Source organism: Gavialis gangeticus, unplaced genomic scaffold (assembly GCF_001723915.1).
Source record: "Gavialis gangeticus isolate Ggan-Ray unplaced genomic scaffold, GavGan_comp1, whole genome shotgun sequence".
NCBI classification, from domain to species: Eukaryota; Metazoa; Chordata; order Crocodylia; family Gavialidae; genus Gavialis; species Gavialis gangeticus.
This window is the reverse complement of record NW_017729022.1, coordinates 171,952,703-171,973,004: the sequence shown is the minus strand read 5'-3', so window position 1 is coordinate 171,973,004 and position 20,302 is coordinate 171,952,703. Positions and strand designations below refer to the sequence as shown.

The 20,302-nt window shown below is 46.2% G+C and overlaps 1 protein-coding gene across 3 annotated transcripts in view; it reads left to right on the top strand.

Moving 5' to 3' along the window:
* The window catches only part of SUSD4 (sushi domain containing 4), a 193,709-nt gene that overhangs the window by 5,536 nt on the left and 167,871 nt on the right, over positions 1-20,302 (top strand). The window contains exon 2 of one of the 3 annotated variants that reach the window (XM_019516504.1): positions 68-231. In XM_019516504.1, coding sequence (XP_019372049.1) covers positions 99-231 — 133 coding nt within the window. In that variant the 5' untranslated portion in view covers positions 68-98. Of the gene's footprint in view, positions 1-9; positions 232-20,302 lie in introns of those variants that run through there. The other 2 variants (XM_019516505.1, XM_019516503.1) reach the window with 2 other exon arrangements.

Sequence of the window (20,302 nt, the reverse complement as noted above, 5' to 3'; positions counted from 1 at the left end):
GTGCGCGCGGCCGACCCTTGCCGCACCGCCACAGGGGCCGGGCCGGGCCGGTGTTGTGCCGCTGCAGCCCCCGAGCCGATGCCCTTGGCGGGTGGAAGATGCATCATGGAATGAGCCCGAGCAGCCGCGGGGACCCGCTCCCGGAGTCACCGCCGCCGCCGCCGCGGCTGCCCGTGCTGGTGCTGTGCCTGCAGCTGGCGCTCTGCTTCGGCCCCGCGCAGATCACGGGCGGTGAGTGCCGGCACGCGGCCCCTTCCCTGCTCCCCGCGGGCGGGCGGGCGAGGGTACCCCTTGCACGCACGTGCGCCCCCACCCCCTCGGCGGAACTGCCTGAGGGGACCCCTGCGCGCGGCCCAGCCCAGCCCAGGGCGGTGAGGCAGCCCCTGCACCAGGCACGCAGGCAGGTGCGCTGAGGGAGACCGGCTCCTTCTTCCACTCTTTACTGCCCCTGCCGAGCCCAAGCGCGGCCAGGACAGGTCATGGGCTCCCACAGGCTGTTGGCCACCCAGGCCCAGCTGTCTTGGCTCTGCACAAAACCCACCCCACAGAGGCTGACTGAAGAGAGGCTTCCCCTGTGCCTAGACACCCCCGCATGGAGAAAACTACACACACAAACACCCACACACACGGGGAGAAACTACACGCACACGTGCACACACGGGGAGAAACTACACACACATGCACCCACCCACACAGAAACTACACACACACAGACACAGAGAAGCTACACACAGCCACCCACCCATGGGGAGAAACTACATATACACACATGCGCGCGCACACATACGGAGAAACTACGCACACCCACGGGGAGAAACTACACGCACCTACACATGCACAGGGAGAAGCCACACACATATGCACATGGAGAAACTACACACACATGCACACAGAGAAACTATATACACACACCTACAGAGAAACTGTATGTGCACATGTGTGGAGAAACTAGACACACGCACAGAAACTATACACACACGCACACACATGCACATACACTTCTTGTACTCGCACTGGTATGGCTCCCCCTGGGGAGCAGTCCAGAAGGTCCTGCTGAGGGTCTGGCTGTGCTACCCTCCACACTTGTTTGTTTCTGCACTTCCCATACACAGCTTCAGCAAGCACCCGGACCTCCTGCTCAATCCCCTCCCAAGCTCCCTATCTACCTGGACATGTTTGAGGTTCTGTGGGGGCTGTCCTGTGTGTTCTTCCTAGGGTCCCTGTTAGGAGCACTTGCTCTGAACTTTTGACCTTCACTCCCCTCCATCTCCTTTCTCCTTTAGTTGTCCCCAGTAATCACTTGATGTGCACTTAGTACCTCCACATATTAAGGGGGGCTTGCATCTTTGCTTAATGAACATTGACCCATGTTCCCAATGCACATCAAATAGGCCTGACTGGAGGGGAAAATCCTATATGCATGGGCATTGGCAGGAGCAAAACACCTGGCTTCCCTGAACTTTATGTGCATACAGCTGGTGAGGGAAGGCAGCATGCCCCAGGAGGCTGTCAGGGCAGCTCCCCACATGCCTACGCAGATACTGAGGTTGAGACCTGCCTTTGTGCACCTCAGTGCAGACAGGAAGGGCCCTCACCCAAATGCAGACAGATGAGGGAGGCGGTAGTAACATGTTTTGCTGTCAGTAGGTCTTGTTTAAAAGAAACCCCATATGGCTTTGGTAAGAGCAAATAAAATAGCTCGCTTGCAGTTCTTAACTGTGGTCTATGCTGCTGAGTCAAGGACACAGTTTCTGCATGTGGGGAGAAAGCAAACGGCTTAAGAATAAAGAATAAAATGTTGAAACTCAGTTCAGTTCCATCTGTTTTGAAAAATGCCCAGTTTGCCTATAATTATCCTTTTAAAATATTTCATTAATATGTTTTATTTCATCTTTTTATTTTATTGACACAGTTGAGGTATTCTAAGCAGATAGATTTAATTGTTTGAAACTGATTCCCTAATTGGGTCTGGATTACAGAAAAAGTCTTCCAGTAAACTGCTGCACTGCAAAGTGAATGTAGCTGGAATAATATTAGCAGCTTGAAAGCTACTCTAGGAGGGTGTTATATAATTGAATACAGAAAAATAAGCCCTTCCCTGATGGGATTGCATCCTTTTTGGCAGAGGGGGTTCTGGTGAAAGGGTTGCTTGGGCTTTAAATTTATTGTTAGGCATCTACCAATAAATAGACATGATCTGAGCCTTGGCCACTCCCATTGTCTTCCAAGCATCCTATGGGTTACCAGGACTGCATTTGAGGTGCCTTCAAAAGGTTTAGAAGCCTAACTCTAGGCACTCAAGTTTGATGTTAGTTAGCAAATGGCATGAGAAGGTGGCCGACCAGCTCATACACAGGCCCTCTTTTTGTGACTATTGATGTGATCCAGTTTTAAACAGGTTTATCTTCCACTTCCCAGAGTGAAAAGGCATTTTACAATAAAAATCCTGGGAAGTTGGTCAGGTTATCCCAGCTAAGTTCACTTTGCAGTGAGGCATCTTTTGCTGAAAAAGACATTTGAAAGTGTAGCCTCTATGTTAAGAGTCATAGCAAGTTTTTAACTGCTGTGATCATTAAATAACTCATGTCTTTTGGTGGCATTTCTTACAAGAGAAGAATGTTCACCTTGATGATCTCTCTGGATGTCAGTAATCACATCCTGCTAACCGGTGTTCCCATTGGGCTGGCTCATGTGGGTTCTCTAATTTCCTTCTGTGAATCGCTTCACAAGAGAAGTTTCATGAACCCACCTCCTCCCCACCCCTCAAACTCCCACTCCTATTGTTTGATTATCCACATTTTATTTAGTTGATTACTGGGAGGGGCGATGTAAACCACAGTTTGGGAGGCTCTGAAATACAGTATTTTTCCTCACTGCATGTGTTCTCGTGTGGTGGTGTGTGTTATATGAAACAGCTGCTGTGTTTTGCCTCAGTAGTGAAACTTTATATAGGGTCTGTATCAAATTACATGTTTAAGGCACCTTGGATCTTTCAAGAGAAATACTTGTCCTGAGCCTAAAAGTTCAAACACTAAACATTTGCTTTTGATTAAAAGAACCAGTGAAAAATATTGATTGCAATTTCTAAGCTGTATTTCTAAGCAGTATTATTTTTCAAATAGTGTATCGATGAATGAAGTAGTGTTTACTGTTTACTAAATGAACACATTTCTCATGTGGCAGAAAAAATATATCTCCTTGTTTTTTCTAAACACGAAAATGATAAAACAGTTTAGTTTTGCAATTAGAACCATCTCTAGTTCCTGTTCTGTTATCTCCTTGGGCAAGCTACTTAGGCCATTTATTTCAGATCTTGGGTGATCATCCAGAGATAATAATTTTTGCATCTACAGTACATTAAGTTTCACAGACCAGTATTAAGGCACACACAATTAGTGAATGCTTTTAAAAGTTTTGTCACTTTCCCTATTTTACAGAGAATGAAAAGTAAGATACAAAGAGGTTAAGTAATACATTTCTCACAGATGCCTGCAAAAAGCATTGATAACTTAATTTAAGATGCTGCAGGGCTGGAGAGTATTATTCTTTGTTACTTGGAAGGGCTTTAGCTATACAAATAGCAGTATTATCAATGTGGTATAAGACAAAAATGATCTAACATGTTTTCAGAAGGCAAAAACTGATAACTTTGCTTTTCCCACGGAAACATTAAATGTTCCCGGTTTTCACTGTGGATCTGTAAGATTCTACCCTTGCCTACCTGAGGGCAGAATTTGACCATGTATCATCATTTTGTGATGCCTTGTTTATCTCCTGTTTTATATCTGACTATTTTATCAGTTTTATGGATTTCAGGATTCTGCCATTTCACCCAAATCAGTATTACTTATACCCCTTTTGTATTTTCTCCTGTCAGTAACTTTATAGAGAATAGCTCTCCCTTTGGTGTTTTTACTTTCTCAAAAGTGGATCCTGGAAAGATCCAGCAAGCAAATTGTTCCAGAATGGAATTCAAATGATCAGACTACTCAAAGCTGAATGGGCCTAATTTGTCTCTGGAATTACTCAGGCCAAGAGAAAAGTAAAACCTATTGGCCTTTGCCACTAAGTTTCTTCTAGGTACTTGGTATCTCTTCTTATTTTGCTTTTTGCTGTTATACCATAATGAAAGCAGTTTTTTGGGACTAGAAATGACCAAATAGCCAGCACTCAGGGATGCAAAAAGCACAGATTGGATGGAGCTGAAAGCAAGTTATTTATGGCTCTCAAGCATTTTGCAGATTTCACAGTTGAATATGGGTCATTCAGATGAAAGATAAAAAGTGTGTATTTATCACAAACATTCCAGATTTCTGGAACTCTGTTAAATTAAGAAATCCTGGGACTTCTTCTCATGGGCATAGGCAAAAAATTTTCATGTTAAATTTGTTCATTTTTGGCTTTGGAGTTTGGACATGAGCTTTAATTTTTGCTGATGCAGCAGGACAGGTGCATAGGCAAATTTCTGCATTTTCTAGGTTAGATCAGAAATATTTTAGCACTTGGGAATGTTAGTCCTTCTGTGGATAGACCAAAGAATATTGCAACGGCAATAGGATGGTGTATGTTCATGATGCATTTGAATCACAATTTGTTGTGTTTTTTCTGGTAGGTGGTACTTTTTGGGATCAGATTATGATATCCTTCCTTACATTGAGCAGACCCATATTATACAAATAGTTTCCATTGACCTGAGTGCAGCTACTTAAAATGGAAAGTACTATCATCATGAATAAAGCTATTGCAGTCTGGCTTTTTGTGATGTCCTCAAATGTGTTGAAAGCAAGTGGTACCATGCAAATCACATTTTGATTAGTGCCATCTCTAATTAGTGTCTCTATATTTTTTCTATTGCTTTGTGGTTTTATTGTACTGCAACCTAGCCTGTGCCTGATTCTGGATGCAATGGTTTCCAGAGGACATCTTTCTTAGGTTGCTAAGGACCATAGAATTGTTTCAGCTGGATAAGTCAGATCTTTTGTCTAGAATCATAGAAAACTAGGGTAAGACGGGCCTGAGGAGGTCATCTAGTCCAACCCCCTGCTCAAAGCAGGACCGTCCCAAACTAGATCATTCCAGGTAGGGCTTTGTCATGCTGGGCCTTAAAAGCCTCCAAGGATGGGGATTCTACCATGTCTCTAGGTAACCTGTTTCAGTGCTTCACCACCCTCCTAGTAAGAGAGTTTTTTTCTAATATCCGACCTAAACTTACCTTGCTGCAACTTGAGACCATTGCTTCTTGTTCTGTCATCTGCCACCACTGAGACAGTCTAGCTCCATCCTCTTTGGAACCACCCTGCAGGTAGTTAAAGGCTGCTATCAAATCCCCCCTCAAGTCTTCATTCTGCAGACTAAATAAGCACAGCTCCCTCAGCCTCTTCTGTGATTGTCATGTGCCCCAGGCGCCTAACCATTTTCATTGCCCTCCATTGGACTCCCTCCAATTTGTCCACTTCTTTTCTGTAGTGGAGGGCTCAAAACTGGACACACTACTCCAGATGTGGCCTTACCAGTGCAGAATCGAGGGGAATAATTACTTATCTCAGTCTGCTGGCAACGTTTCTAGTAATGCAACCCAGTATGTTGTTAGCCACCTTGGCAACAAGGGCACACTGTTGACTCATATTCAGCTTATTGTCCACCGTAACTTCCAGGTCCTTTTCTGCAGAGCTGTTGCTTAGCCAGCTGGTCCTAAGCCTGTAGTGATGCATTTGATTCTTCTGTCCTAAGTGCAGGACTACACTTGTCCTTGTTGAATCTCATGAGATTTCTTTTGGGCCAACCCTCCAATTTGTCAAAGTCTCTCTGAATCCTAGCCCTACCCTCCAGCATATCCACTACACCCTACAGCTTGGTGTCATCCACAGACTTGCTTAGCAGGCAGTGCATCCTGTCTTCCAGATCATTAATGAAGATATTGAACACAACTGGGCCCAGGACTGACCCCTGGGGCACTCTACCTGATATTGGCTTCAAACTAGACATTGAGCCATAGTTCACTGTCCATTGAGCCCAATGATCCAGCCAGCTTTCTGTCCACCTTACAGTCCATTCATCCAACACATATGCTGGGGATGCCAGCACGGTAACAAGTGGGGAGTGGAACAGAGGAGCAGAGTGTCCCCCATGTAGCCGAGTGGTAACTTACCACTGGTAAGTATCCCGTGCCGGCCCTGGTGCCTCCACTGCACTCCATGCCCAAAGTTTACAGGAAGCTGCAGCCCAGCTCCTCTCCAGGCAGGTGCATGGCATTAAAAAGTCACTGTGTGGCAAGATTTTTTATTGTGCATGGCCGCGCATGTGCGCAGCTTGGAGGGAACCTTGAAGGGCACTATATTTGCCCTTTATCCAATCATCTGGGACTGCTCCCGATCACCACGAGTTTTAAAAGATAATGGTCAGCAGCTCGGCAATCACATCAGCCAACTCCCTCAACAGCCTCAGGAGCATTACATCTGACCCCATGCACTTGTACACGTCCAGCCATAGGCTGTGGAAGGGGGGAGCTAATAGGACTTAGGCCCCCCAAATGCAAGGCAGCAGTAGGGCTGCAAGGCACCCCAGCCGCAGGCTTCTGGTGGCTATAGCAGGGGTAGGGAGAGGCATGTGCACAGCGGTGAGGGAGGGAGTGGGGCTGGAGCTGGGGCAGATGCTGCACAGCCGGGGCAGGATGCGGGTCTGAGCTGTGAGTGGCTCGTTTTGGGGGGGGTGGCTCCTGCTGCTAAGCACACCCTGGGAGGCATGGAGAGCATGTGCCCCTGGATCTGTGTGGGGTGAGGGCAGGCTGCCACTGTGGGCTGGGGCTAGGGCTGCCCTGTAAATTTCCTGGCAGTGGGGCTGGGCTGGGCTGCACTTGGGGTGGGCAGTGGCCATGCTGGGAGGTGGGGGTTGGGTGCAGCCACCCCAAAATTCACTGTAGCCTCCCCAACCCCCTCTCCTAGCACTGCTGCTGCCTGCCCCGAGTGCAGCCTGGCCCAACCTCCCCACCGGGAAGACCTCAACCTGCAGCCCACACTCACCCCATGCAGAGATCCCAGGGACATGGCCCCCATGTCCTTCTGGTGTGTGTGTAGGAGCAGAAGGCTTCCTGTGCCGGGCACCCCGGATGAGCCACTCGCAGCTCCGTCCCATGCTCCGTCTTGGCTGTGCAAGGCCTGCCCCAGCCCCACTCCTTCCCTCACTGCCATGGTGGGGGGTATAGATCAAAGCCCAGTGGTGAAGGAGGGAGCAGGGCCCTGGAAGCAGCAGGGGCTGCGGGGAGTGGGTCCTGCCTGGGCCCCACTCCCTCATCTCTGGGGCCTCAATCTGCCGCCCTTCCCCCTCTCCCCGTTTCCCCCTCAGACTTACCTGCTAAGGGGGCTAAGTCCTGCAGTTAGTCCTGTCCTAGGTGCAGGACTTTTCACTTGTCATTGTTCAACCTCATGGGTGCATCCAGATGAATGCAGCTGTGCGATATATGGGGCCACAAACATGTCTGCAGTGCCACATACCGCATAGTCAGGTGTTCTCCATGCGGCAAGGGCATGCTGTTCATGCACATGCTGCTGCATATTTTTCCCCTGGGTTTTTTTGACCCCTGGATATCTAGGTGTCAAAAAACCTTGCGGAAAAAAACCCTGGAGCAGTGCACGCATGGGCAGCATGCACCACTGAGAAGTGGAGCCGGGCTGCCCAGAGCCGCGTTGTGGCTGCCAGCCAGGCGCTGCCTGGCAAGATTGCCACTGCTGCACCCCTGGGAGGCCCCCAGGTAAGGCTGCTGGGGACAGCAGAGTGCTGGCTGCAGTCTCCCCTACCATCCCTGGGGTGACATGCTGCATGTCAAAGCGTCCGTGGCACAAGCATTCCCTGGGGACAGGTAGCTGTGGTGCAAGGTGTGCTGCTGCTACTTGCCCCTGGGGTACCAAATGTCTGTGCTCGTCTTAACATGGCCCATGACATTTCTTTTGGACCAGTCCTCCAATCTGTTGGTCTCTGAATCCTAGCCCTACCCTCCAGCGTATCTACTAATCTCCCCAGCTTGGTGTCATCCGGAAGCTTGCTGAGGGGGCACTCTGTCATCTTCCAGATCATTGATGAAGATACTGAATAAAACTAGCCCCAGAACCAGCCCCTGGGGCACTCTACCTGATACTGGCTGCCAGCCAGATGATGAGCCATTGATTACTACCCATTACTACTGGCATGATGATCCAGCTTGTTTTCTATCAACCTTATGGTTCATTCATTGAACCTGTACTCCTTAGCTTGTTTGCAAGAATGCTGTGGGAGACGGTATCAAAAGCCCTGCTAAATTCAAAGTATATCATGTCTGCTGTTCTCTCCACATCCACTGAGCTAGAGAAGGCAATTTGGTGGGTCAGGCATGACTTGCCCTTGGTCAATCCATGCTGACTGTTCCTAATCACCTTCTTCTCCTCCAAGTGCTTAGAAATGGATTGCTTGAGGACCTTCTTCATGATTTTCCAGGGAATGAGGTGAGGCTGACTTCTTATTGACTTCAGCATCTTTTCTTATGGATATTTTGTCTAAAGCACTTTGATTTTTTTAAAGTATCTATCACATCAGCCTGTTTTGTACTAAAATATCAAAACAAACTTATGGTAATAGTGGTTGGGTTGTACAGGTGTGCATACGTGCAGAATATGGCCCAAGTTCACTTCCAGTGTATTTGAGTATAACAGATAAAAGACTGTGCCAAGTTCATTGATGAAGGCAGTCTGCAGATCACCTCTAAATTGATCAAAAGTAAGTAGAAGAGGAGAAGTGATTGCAGAAATTTGTTAAGTGCAGTGGTTCTCAGCGTGCTGGGGCCACAGGCCAAATGAGTGGCACAGGCTGGTCTGTGGGCTAGATCAGACCCCTCACACCAGGATTAGGCTTGTCATCTCCCTTGGTCCTAGGCCCCTGTGCTGCCAGCTCAGGGCCCTGCATCACCTCGTGGGGCTCTGCACCATCTCCGTCAGCCCTGTGCCACAGGACTGGGCCCTGTGCTGCTAAATTGTGGCTCAGAGCCACATTCCTTAGTCCCCCATTGCCAGATGGGACTCTTGTGCTGCCTCCCTGAGAATACACTGCCAGATTGGAGGCCCCTGAATTGGGGCCCTATGTCACCTCCCTTGGCTTTGCACCATCTCCAGCCAGCCCGTGTGTCCAGATCATGCTTCAGGTCTCCTTTGTGTGCCAGTCTCACATGCTGTCTGGTCCGTGGGGCTCCCCACTGGTCCAGAAACTTGGCAGCAGGGGAGCAGGAATTGTTGCTGGTGCTTTCCTGCCACTACATTTTTGGATCTGTGGGACCCCTGTGGACCATGCCAAATGTGGTCCTTGGGCGAGGAGTGGAGAACTCCTGGATTAGTGCATGTGAAAACAAGCGTGACTTGTGCATGGAGGCTGAATGCATTTGTGTTGCCAGAGATTTAGCTCATTACTATACAAGATAAAGCAAACTCCTTATGTCATTTTACATTTTCTAATTTGTTACTTGCCCTGTCATGGAAGCATATAAGCTTCCATGGCTCCTGCTGCTACGCACAGCCTGGGAGGCGTGGGGGGCACGTGCCCCTGGATCTGTGTGGGGTGAGGGCAGGCTGCCACTGTGGGCTGGGGCTGGGGCTGCCCTGTAAATTTCCTGGCAGTGGGGCTGGGCTGCACTTGGGGTGGGCAGTGGCCATGCTGGGAGCATATAAGCATATAAGTTTCACCTGGTTGGCATACCTTCTGCATGTTAATTTGGATAAAGTGGCAGTATTTTCCCATGACATTACATTTTTTTTAAATACTTTTTACATAACCCATTATGTTGGCACTAAATTTGGTCCTCTGTGTTTGCAGAAGGGGTTCTCTATGCTTTTTCCTGTGCAGCTGGCTTACTCATATGATTTGTCTAAATTGGGGTGTTTCTTTTTCATGTGTTGAAAACATTGGAACCGTTTGCTAATACCATCTGTGCATACCAAGCACATGTTGATGAAATGTGTCAGACATACTTTAACAGTCATGAAGAGCAACCCTTGAATATCTTTTCCTTTATTTGGTCATATAATATAATATAATATATTCACATTCGTTGGTTTTCTGCATATTACAGGATCATACAAGGCTTTCACTGTGTGGGGAAGTTCAAGGCTGTATTAACAGAATTTCTCTGTTCCACCATTCTTTTTGTCTTTTGTCACCGTTACAGATCTTAGAAAGATAATATGTGAAGTTAGACTGCAATATCACCACCAACACACAAAAATTGTTACCTTTGTTATGCTAACAGTAATAATAATAATAATTTGTAGCTCTTTAGTATCATACTTATTTATAAAGCTCAGAGCAGTTTATAAGGATAGGTAAGTATTGTTATCTCTTATTTATAGGTGGGGAAACAGGCACCAAAAATGAAATAAATTACTTAAATCATGTTTTATGGCAGTGACAGGGCTAGTAATAGAACTCTGGAAATAGATTTCAGAATTCAAGCTTAGTGCTGCATTGACTTGATTATGGTTATTTTTTTCATGACAGTGCAAAGGAAAAATAAACTGAAATTGCAATTATAAAAGGAGGGTTTTAGGGAAGTATGTAGAATTGTCTTGGTCTCCATGTGTTTGTATGGCATAAGCCTCTGATGTATTTTTCTAGTTTTGCTTCACATCTCATTGAAGTCAATGATAGAAATCCCATTCACTTCATTGTGAGCAAGTTCTGTGTGTGTGTGAGAGAAAGAAACTACACTATCAGTTTTCTAGGTGTAATTTATTTGCCATACTGCTTCCAAACAGCATGGGCCACCCATGCTATTTTCCTCTGTATTAGTGATTGTTTGCACTGTACAGGTTGTTGAACATAGACCCCATTTTGCAGGTGAAAGACATACATTTTATAAAAGCTAATTTTTAGTAGAGTTGTCAATAGAATCCAGGGCTCTAATATGGCATTACATCTTAATATGACCTTTTTATATTGTTGGCTATCCTTCTTCACTAGATTATCTTCCCTTTTCAGAGTCTGGAATGGAAAGAAAGAGCTGTGAGGCAATATTCCACTGCTGTCTAACAAATAGTTGTGTAACCCACTGGCAATGCATATGTTTGTGTAAGTGGCAGTGGTCAGTATTTTACTTTCAAAGGTTTGTGTTCAAGACTTGCTACTAACCCAGGAAGGAGTCATTATGGTTCTATGTGGTGGAACGTCTGTTGTTCTAGTTTAGGTAAGGGTAACAGGTGCATTTATATTCCAAGGTATTCACATACTTTCCTTGCTCAGAGGGCAAGGCCACTATATCAATCACTTATGTAGCAGAACCAAAACTTATCTGTGTAGCCTACTGTTGCTCAGAAATCCTAGGACGCTTGTACACATGATGGTTGTCACAATGTACACGTGATGAAAATTTCAATTATGTGGCTTAATGGCATCATGCATTACACATGCGCCAGTTTTGGGGGTTTTACATGAGTTTGCATCGCTGCAATAAACTATATCTGGATGTAGTTTAGTTTGCAACCTTGCAAATTGCAATGATGTAGCTGTTAGCTCCCACCCTGGCCTGGGAGAGGCGGGCAGGCTCTGCAGAAAAAATGATTGGGCCCCTCACTGCTTCTGCCTTCAGCAGGTGCTTGCTGAAGGCAGAACTGGTGAGGGGCCCAATCATTTCTTCTTTCAGTGGAGCCTGCTGGCCTTTCCTGCACCCGGAGGTGAGCTGCCCCTGAGCTGCGGCGGCACACCCTGCGGCCACCTAGGCAGGCGGCTAGTGGGCCAAGTGCTGATCCAGCTCGGAGGCCGCACCCAGCCCAATCCAGCAGTTCCCCCAGCCTGCCTGCTGGAAGCCCATCTTGTCTGTGCTTGTAGACCTTCTTGTGTATGCTGTGTATACTTTTAGTGCTATAGCTGTGTTTTAGCAATAAGAATCAGTATTCAGGAAACATGGGTATTTATTATGAGACAGGCATATTTTTCTCTGCATCACATCACGCACACAAACAGTGCTACAGTATTTTTAAAGATGTTGTGGGTACCCTGTGCTGTTGAGAGCCTACAGGAGCACAGTGGCAACAAAGAAAGAACCCAGTCATTTCTTGACAACCCTGGAGAGTGGGAGATCTTTGGAAAACAAAAACTGTGCTGGTCAAGCCCCTTTGGTCTGACCTAGCCCCTTTCTGTGTTTCTTGTACGTGCTCAGTCTCTGTAGGTCGCGCAACCCTTCTACTGGCTTTCTTCTGCTTAGTTTAGTTGTCTTATATGAGTTAGTGACCTTAAAGAAACAGCCATCCCTTAACACTATTTTCCTTCTTTTCTCTGCGTCACTTGGTGGGATTCCTAACTCCAGCCATGTCCCTCATGCCTGCTTCCCATCCCTGTCTCACTGCAAGGTAGCTCAGTCACTGGCTTTACTGGAAGTATCCTTTTCTTTTTTTCCCAGGAGAGGAGAGGAGAGCCATTCAATTCTGATAGTATTTGACTGCTTTCTCTCCACTGTTAGCTCTCTTCAGTGTATCCCACAGTTCAATGTGAGCTGCAAAGTGTCTACAGTATATTGGCCAGGCTAGTTTTCACCACGAGTGGGATATATTAATCCAAAATTGAGGTTACAGTCTGAAGTGGGGGTCACAATGAAAGTTGCAATAAAAATGACTTTCACAAAGCAAAATGGAGTTCACAGTTTGACAGAGACCTGCTCTTACTCTGTCGTGCTTAGTGCCTCACAGGACTTGAGCTCTCTATCACAGAACATGTTGCTTTATATTAGTTATGGAGGAGGAGAAAAATTGGAAGAAATGGCCATGCAGACTAGAAGGGCTTAGATATAGAACAGTATTAATAGTTTGTGTCTGTGTGTCTGTGTGCATTTACACATTTGGATATACATGTTAGTCTGAATATTATGTGGGTGCAATTGCACACACACTTGTCAAGTTTTCAGCAAAAAAAGATAAAAACTCGAGCTGAAAACAATTTACAATTCTCATTAACAGTCACTTGAAGGTTATCATCAAGTAAACACAGCTTCTTGCACAGTAGTGATGGATGGGCATTGCCTCTAATGTTTCCATTTGGGTGATGGAATTTAAAAAGGATGTGGAGAAGCTTGAGAGAGTCCAGAGGAGAGCCACCTGCATGAGCAGAGGGCAGGAAAACAAGCCTTATAATGAGAGGCTGAGAGCTATGGGACTCTTTAGCTTGGAAAAGCGCAGGCTCAGGGGACCTGGTGGCTGCCTATAAGTATATAAGGGGTGTACATCAGGATCTGGGGGAACTCCTGCTCACCAGAGTGCCCCAAAGGATGACAAGGTCAAACAGTCACAAACTTCTCCAAGACCGTTTCAGGCTGGACATAAGGGAGAACTTCTTTACGGTCCGAGGCCCCAAGAACAGACTGCCACCAGAGGTGGTGCAAGCACCTACTCTGGATTCCTTTAAGAGTCAATTGGATGTTTAGCTTGCTGGGATCCTGTGACCCCAGCTGACTTCCTGCCCCTGGGACAGGGGGCTGGATTCAATGATCTTCCAAGGTCCCTTCCAGCCCTAATGTCTATGAAATCTATGAGAACTAGCTCATATTTTGTGTAGTAGCTGGAGAGGAGCATTTGGCTAAGTGTATTTAGGTTCCATTTAATTTTATTTAATATGCAGTGACTTATGAAGTGGAAGACTTAATTTCCTCAAATAGATACCATTGAGAGAGAAATATATCAGATAACTTAAGTTCACTGGAAGGAGGGGGATGTCGTCAAAAACAGGCTACAGAATACCTTTATGCAGCAGACTTGATTTGATGGGTAACCCCTGTCTGTCTTAGATACTATTGATCCATGCAGTTTCCTGTTCCATATTCTGTGTGTATGAAAGTTTTCTCATTCCCTCCCATGGGATCCCTGGAAAATCCTATAGACAGAACAAGTAAATCTATGGTGTTTAACAAGTTAATATAAATCAGTCGTATCAGGGAACTTATTGTTTAGCAGGGAGCTCCCTGATAATTCAAAGTGAAAATTGTATTATATTTGATTGATATGATCTTTCTATACATATAATCAGATTTTAGTATTAATGCAATAATTTAAAAATATATTAAGAGCACAGTGATAAATATACACATATATTATGTACATTAGCTCCAGATTAATGTTTATTTATTTATTAGATTTATATCCTACTCTATCCAAAGGGCTCAAGGCAGCTTCCAGTAAACCAACAGCCAATAGAGAAGATTTGTCAAAACCCAGAAAGTCCAATTCCTTCCCCCGCCTTCCCCAAACACTGCTTACTGTCCAAAATGGAGCTCAGAAAGATTTTTTTATGGTCCATTAGCATCTCAGCTATGAGTGATGAAATTACTCTTTTGGACTTTTAAAGTTGTTTTTTCTAGCTGTTATTGGAAAGCACATTTGTAGGAAGTGATCTAAGTCTTGTTTAAAGCCTGGAAATCTTTTATGTCTCTACACTACAGCAGTAGCCCTGGCTGATATTGTTAGTAGCCCTGCATCTTATGTATGTAATATTTTATGGGATACTTACTCTCTATTTAATTTTTAGAGTTGTTTGGACAGGAAGGACAGAAAACCCTCTTGCTATTGTTGGTAAAAATGCTTATTATTAAAAGAATGTTTGTTCTTTATGTGGAGTTTTTTTTCTAGCTTTGTATTCAGGTAACTATACAGTTGCAAGATTCTTTTGAAGTGCAAAACTAAAGCATTTCAGGCAGTTGAAACAAAGCTTTCAGGAGATTTAGGACCAGTTATATTGAATGTGTTAAAACAGTGTTTTTGAAGGTTTTCTTTCACTTTTTATTTTTTTAGAATAGGGATATTGGGATTTTCCTGCTGATTACTCTGCATTGCTCCAGCAAGTTTTCTTTCCCACACAGAGCCCTTCCTTCAGGCCAAGAGAGCTAGTATTACCAGAACTACTGCTATTGCTGGAAGGACAATTTTTGATCTTATATGCTGTTTCCTAAGACTACATGACAGTGTTCAAAGACTTGATTCTTTGGGTCATATCTGGGGGAGGGGGGTTTGCTTAAGTCCCACAGGATTTGGTCTTGTGTGAAACATTTATAATACAAATTGAACAGTGAGATTGTGATTCAGGGATGCCAGTTCTTAGAGGTGGGCTTGGAACCCACAGTTATCCTTAAGCAGGGTGTTCTCTTGCTTCCCCCTTTCATGTACCGATGCTAAGTCTTCCTGTCTCAGCATATTTGGACTCCCTATCCATGCCTTACTCTGGTAAATCCCAGATTTTATAGTGTTGTTTTGCAGCTTGAAGAACTGCTTTGGTACAGCAAATTGAAATCTGCCAACCTGTTCTTTGTCCTTCTTGGCTAGGGACAGAATTTACGCATTAACTGGAAGTGATCACTCAGCAGGGATCTGGGTTTTCCGTTTCCCGTGGAAAAAAAGAGTAAATTGCAGATTTTACTGTTTATCGGAGGCAAATACAGATTTCTCATTTTACCAGAGAAAGCCATGTATTTGCAGTTTTGCAATGAGTCTTCTGCGGGCTGGCAGATTTCCAGCCTGCAAGGGGTTGGGAGGGAGCAGGAGGAGGGCGGGCAGGCAGGGGACACCACATGGATGTATATGCACATGGCCCCAGGCAGCTTGGAGAGCAGCTCCTGGAGATAAGTTGAGGGAGGGGAGCAGGGGATTGAGCAGGGCTGGGGCTGGGGCTGCTTCCCAGCTGGGCAGTGCTTGGGGCTTGGGGCCTGAGGCTGCAATGCGCAGCCACAGGGCCCTGGCAGGGAGTGGGGTGGGGCTGTGGGTGGCGCGTCCGGGGGGTGGGGGAGTGTGGGGCCAGCTCCCAGCCACTGTGCACATTCTCAGGGGGCAGGGGGACCTGTGCCCCCCCAGATCTGTGCATGGGTCGGGGGTGGGGCGGACTGCTTGCTGTGGGCTCAGGGAGCTGCTCCCCGCTGCTGTGTGCACTTCTGGGAGGCGGGGGGACCTGAGGCTCCCAGATCTGAGCATGGGGCAGGGTCAGCATGCTGCCTGCTGCCTGCTTCAGGCTTGTGCTCCCTGCCCTGCTGACCTCTGGGGCCTCTACAGCCCAATGAGTGCAACCCAGCACTGCAAAGAACAGCAGTGCTGCGCAGGAAGCTGCCTGCCACTGCAAGCTCTGCGCTGCCCACATTGATTGCGTGCAGTCCCACACTGCCACCCCCACTGCAACTGTGCAGGCAAGGGACACCTCACCAAGGCAGCATGGAGCTCACAGCAGCAGGCAGCTTTCTGCACAGCTCCACAGTTCTTTGCAGTGCCATGTTGCACACTCTGGGCTGTGGAGGTGCTGGAGGATGGCAGCAGGGTGGGAGCCTATAGACAGCAGTGCACAGCCTCTGCCCTGCAGATGTGGGGGGCATGGGTCCCCCTGCCCTCCAGGAGTGCATGCTGTGGTGGAGAGCAGCCCTCCCTGCCCTAGCCAACAGTGGGCAGGCAGCAGGCAGTGGGTGGGGATCCAGGCTCTGCTCTGCTGCAGCAGCTGCCGCCTCCTGCCAGAGGCAGGGGACTGTGGACCCGGGTCTCTGGCCCTGTAGCTCTGACAGTTGAAAGCCCCTCCTGGCAGGGCTGGGGGAGCAGGAGCTGTGGGTGTGGGAGGGGTAGTGAGGGACACAAGCAGGGGTGGGGGGGAAGTGAGAGGTACCAGGAGGACTGGTGGGGGGCTATGAGGGGGCACAAGTAGAGCCAGGGGACTGTGGGAGGCCTTTCATTTTAGTCACATATTTTGGGTTTTTTAATCAGAGAATTTGTAATATTTTAATCAGGAAGAAGCAGGATTCCTGGTGATCAGAAACTTGTTTAGTGATCTTATAAACCAGTTTCAAAATGGCTGAAACTGGTTTAAGATAAACCTGGTTGAATGTAGTATCAGACTTAACTGAGTTAGGTCAAATCAGTTCATGAAACTTCTGTCCCAGAGCCCTTCCTGGTTCAAGTTAAATCAGAATCTCCCAGTATCCCAGCATGCTTTGTAGGCCTGGACTGGGCTGTGCTGTCTGCTCCAGAGATCAGGGCTGGTCTCGCCCCTCTGCTCCTTAGCTGGAGCAGTGAGGGCTACTGGCTCACTGGCCTCACTGCCTGCTTTCCCCGCAGGCAAACCCCTGCTGGGGTCTGGGGCGGGGGGTGTTAAACTTCCCTTCCCCTGGTACACAGCTGTGTACTGCCCTGCCCTGCTTACTTAGTGCTGGCTGCAGCTGTGGATTACAAATCCCAGAGGCACCTGGAAGCAGGAAGAAGAAGTGATGAGCAACCCTGCAGAGTCCTGCTGCTGTGATTCTGGACTGCAAATCCCCAGAGACCTCAGGGGCAACAGGAAGAGAAAGCAAACACACAGCCCATTCTTGCTATGTGCCAGAGAGCTGTGCTTTAATGCCCCCTGGCTTCTGGCTTCAGCCACTGCAAGCATGTGGCTGCATTTCCTGAATCAAAAGTGAATGTCTGTTCATTTGTTTGTTGGTTCAATCTTTGCAGTTTAGATTAATCTGCAAAGACTGAATCAATTCAGCCTCAGGTTTTTTGACTGTCTGTACTTAGCACTTGTCATCACACATTGTGAATAAGCCTATCATGTGATATGTAAGGTCCACATGGTGAGAGAATTTTTCAGTGGGCATTGCCCCCAAACACAGCCGGTTCCTAAGTGTAAGTAGAAGCAGTCCAAAAAAGCCATGTGCCACATACCTCACCAACTCATATCTCCTTTGAAGGCCTGTAGATGTCTTTGCACCTGGTCAAGCTGTGTGTAACACATCTCACTAGGAGATTAGGTTTCAGAAACTCCATTTTGCATTTCCCTACTCTTCTTTGGAGACTGAAGATCTTTGCTTTCTTTAGAGTCACTCTGTGTGAAACACCCACAGGTCAGAAGTATTCTCGACAACAAGATAAATTAAGAATAGGGGAAATCAGATTGAAATAAACAGAATGATTTGTATAGCATCCCTCAGCTGGGTACTTTACAAAACCCCGTGGAAGCAGGCTTCCTCTAGTTTTGATATAGAGATGAAAGAAAACTTCATATTTCTAGAAAGCAAGTTCTTTTCTGACCTTCCAGACCCCCGGGTCAAAATAACAGCCTCTGCCTTTTTGTGCCCAGAGAGCTCCCTCTCTTCCTCCCCCTCCTTTATTCCTGTCAATCTAGGGCTGTCCCTCCATTTTCCAGGATAGTTATCTGAAAATTAACACATGGCTGGGGTCACTGCCTTCCTCCAGAGATGGTCTGGGAGGTTGCAAAGGTCTTTTAACTATACTTGCTATCTCTCTTTGAAAAGCAGAGCTGCCAAATTCAAGCCCAGCCTTTCCCAGATCTTTGATGTGGGTTTTTTGCTGAGCCTCTTTTTAAAGCATTTTACAGAACTCTTCATAAGCCTTTCCAGTGCCATGAAATACGAATGATTGACTGACCCTCAGTCACTGGATGTAAAATTAGAGATTTATCTTCATGGTAGAAACGGATTCACTTTTCCCATGGTGGGTGAGTCTAGGTGTATCTATTTTATCTGACTTATCTACGAGAGATTGTACCAGGTTTATCCACTTCTGTAATTGGGGGGTTGACCCCTGGACTGATACATCAATAGATACCTCCTTTCTGAATGCTTGTGTGCCCACTATCATACTGCATATTTTTTCATAGCTAGCAGTGGTCCAAGATTTGCAAAGCTAAAACATCAGCAGTGTACTGCTGATATGAGTCACTATTATTTTTAGCTCCAAAGAGAAAACAGTTGGTGGAAAGGCTTTACTTGTCTTGCCACACCAGTTGTGGTTTCTTAAGGACAATGTTTCCTTCTTTAATCAGACTTCTGCAAGATGTAATGCAGCTGTTCAATTTCTTTTTATTAAAGTATCACTGAAGGTGATCTCTTGCTATTCTTGTGTAGTGGGTTTTTTTCCTTATTCTTTTTTTACTACTTCTCAACTACTGAAACTTGAGCTACTGCTGTGTTTACAGTAGCAGAGGCAGAGGTTATCTAAACTAGCAATATATAGCAATCTCTGGAATATTTTGCAGTATTTGCATCATTTCTTTTCTCAGTTATTTGAAAAGTGTATTATTTAAATCCCAAAGATTAATTTAGTGAATCAAAATTTGTGTAGTACTGGTGAAATGAAGGATTGTGTTTCTTTGTGGCCACTGATTTGAGGACCAGAGTTTGGAAAACTGTACTGTTAGGACTCTTTTTTTATAAAAACACATTTCCTAGTCTTCAAAAGCTGTCTTAGCCTGGGGAAGTTGCATGCTATTTAAAATAAATGTAAATTAATATTTGTACCACACATTATTACCTTTTCTGGTGACATTTGCCCAACCATTAGAGTTCCTTAGAGTGGAGGTTAAGGGTTTAAATAAAAAAAAAAATGTCTAAAACACTCAGGAGGCTGTCTGTCTTTTTTTTTCCCTTAAAGTAACCTGAATCCCCATTGACTTTCAACGAGGCATCAGCTTTTAAGTGCCTAAATTGTCACTGAAGTCACTTGGGGAAAATAGCTTTGGTTGAAATTTGCAAAAGCACCTGAATGTTTACCAGGTCCTAGACTGAAGGCTTTCAGCTTCTGATCTAAGAACCTTGCTTTTGGGAAGGCACTCCAAGAAGGTTGCAGAGCTGGAGAAATTAGTAGGAAACTAAGTTATATTAAGCAAGTTGTTTTGAAACAGTTGATATCTCTTTTCCTAAATGTAATCTCTTAGATACTCACTACAGCATGCAGAGATATATCTCCTTGACCACAATGTGACTTGACAACCAATTTTACAACATGCTGTAACCTGTTGAGTAGAGGTACAACTACAAGCTGCTCTGAGACTATAGGAGAAAGCAGCTAATTTGCTACTAATTGCTCCGCGAATACTTGGTATTAGTGTACCATACTTTTTGTGCCATATATATATTACTCTGGCTCTGGGGCCTGGATTTGGCATGCTCAGCCCAGAGCCAGTGCAGGGTCCTGGACTTGCTGTGCCACCCCAGTTTAGCATGCTGGTGCTAGGCCATGTGGCAGGGCCCAGACCAGCACGCCAGTGCTGTAGCTGTGTAGCAAGTCTGGGACCCTTGACTGGCTGCACAGACACATGCTGGGTTTTGGTGCACCAAGTCTGGGATTGTGTGTTGTCTATGAACAAGCTGAGTCAGGGAGCTAGGAGATTAAGCAGAGGACAGAACTGGAGAGCAAGCCAGGCCAAAAAACCAGGAGATGAAGCAGAGAGCAGTGAGAGCACAAGCAAAGCAGTCTGGGTTCAGATTAAGTCCTGTTGCCCAGACACTTCCTGTTCCTCTGCAGGGCTTTATGTGGGGGAAGTGGAGGGTCAGTTAACC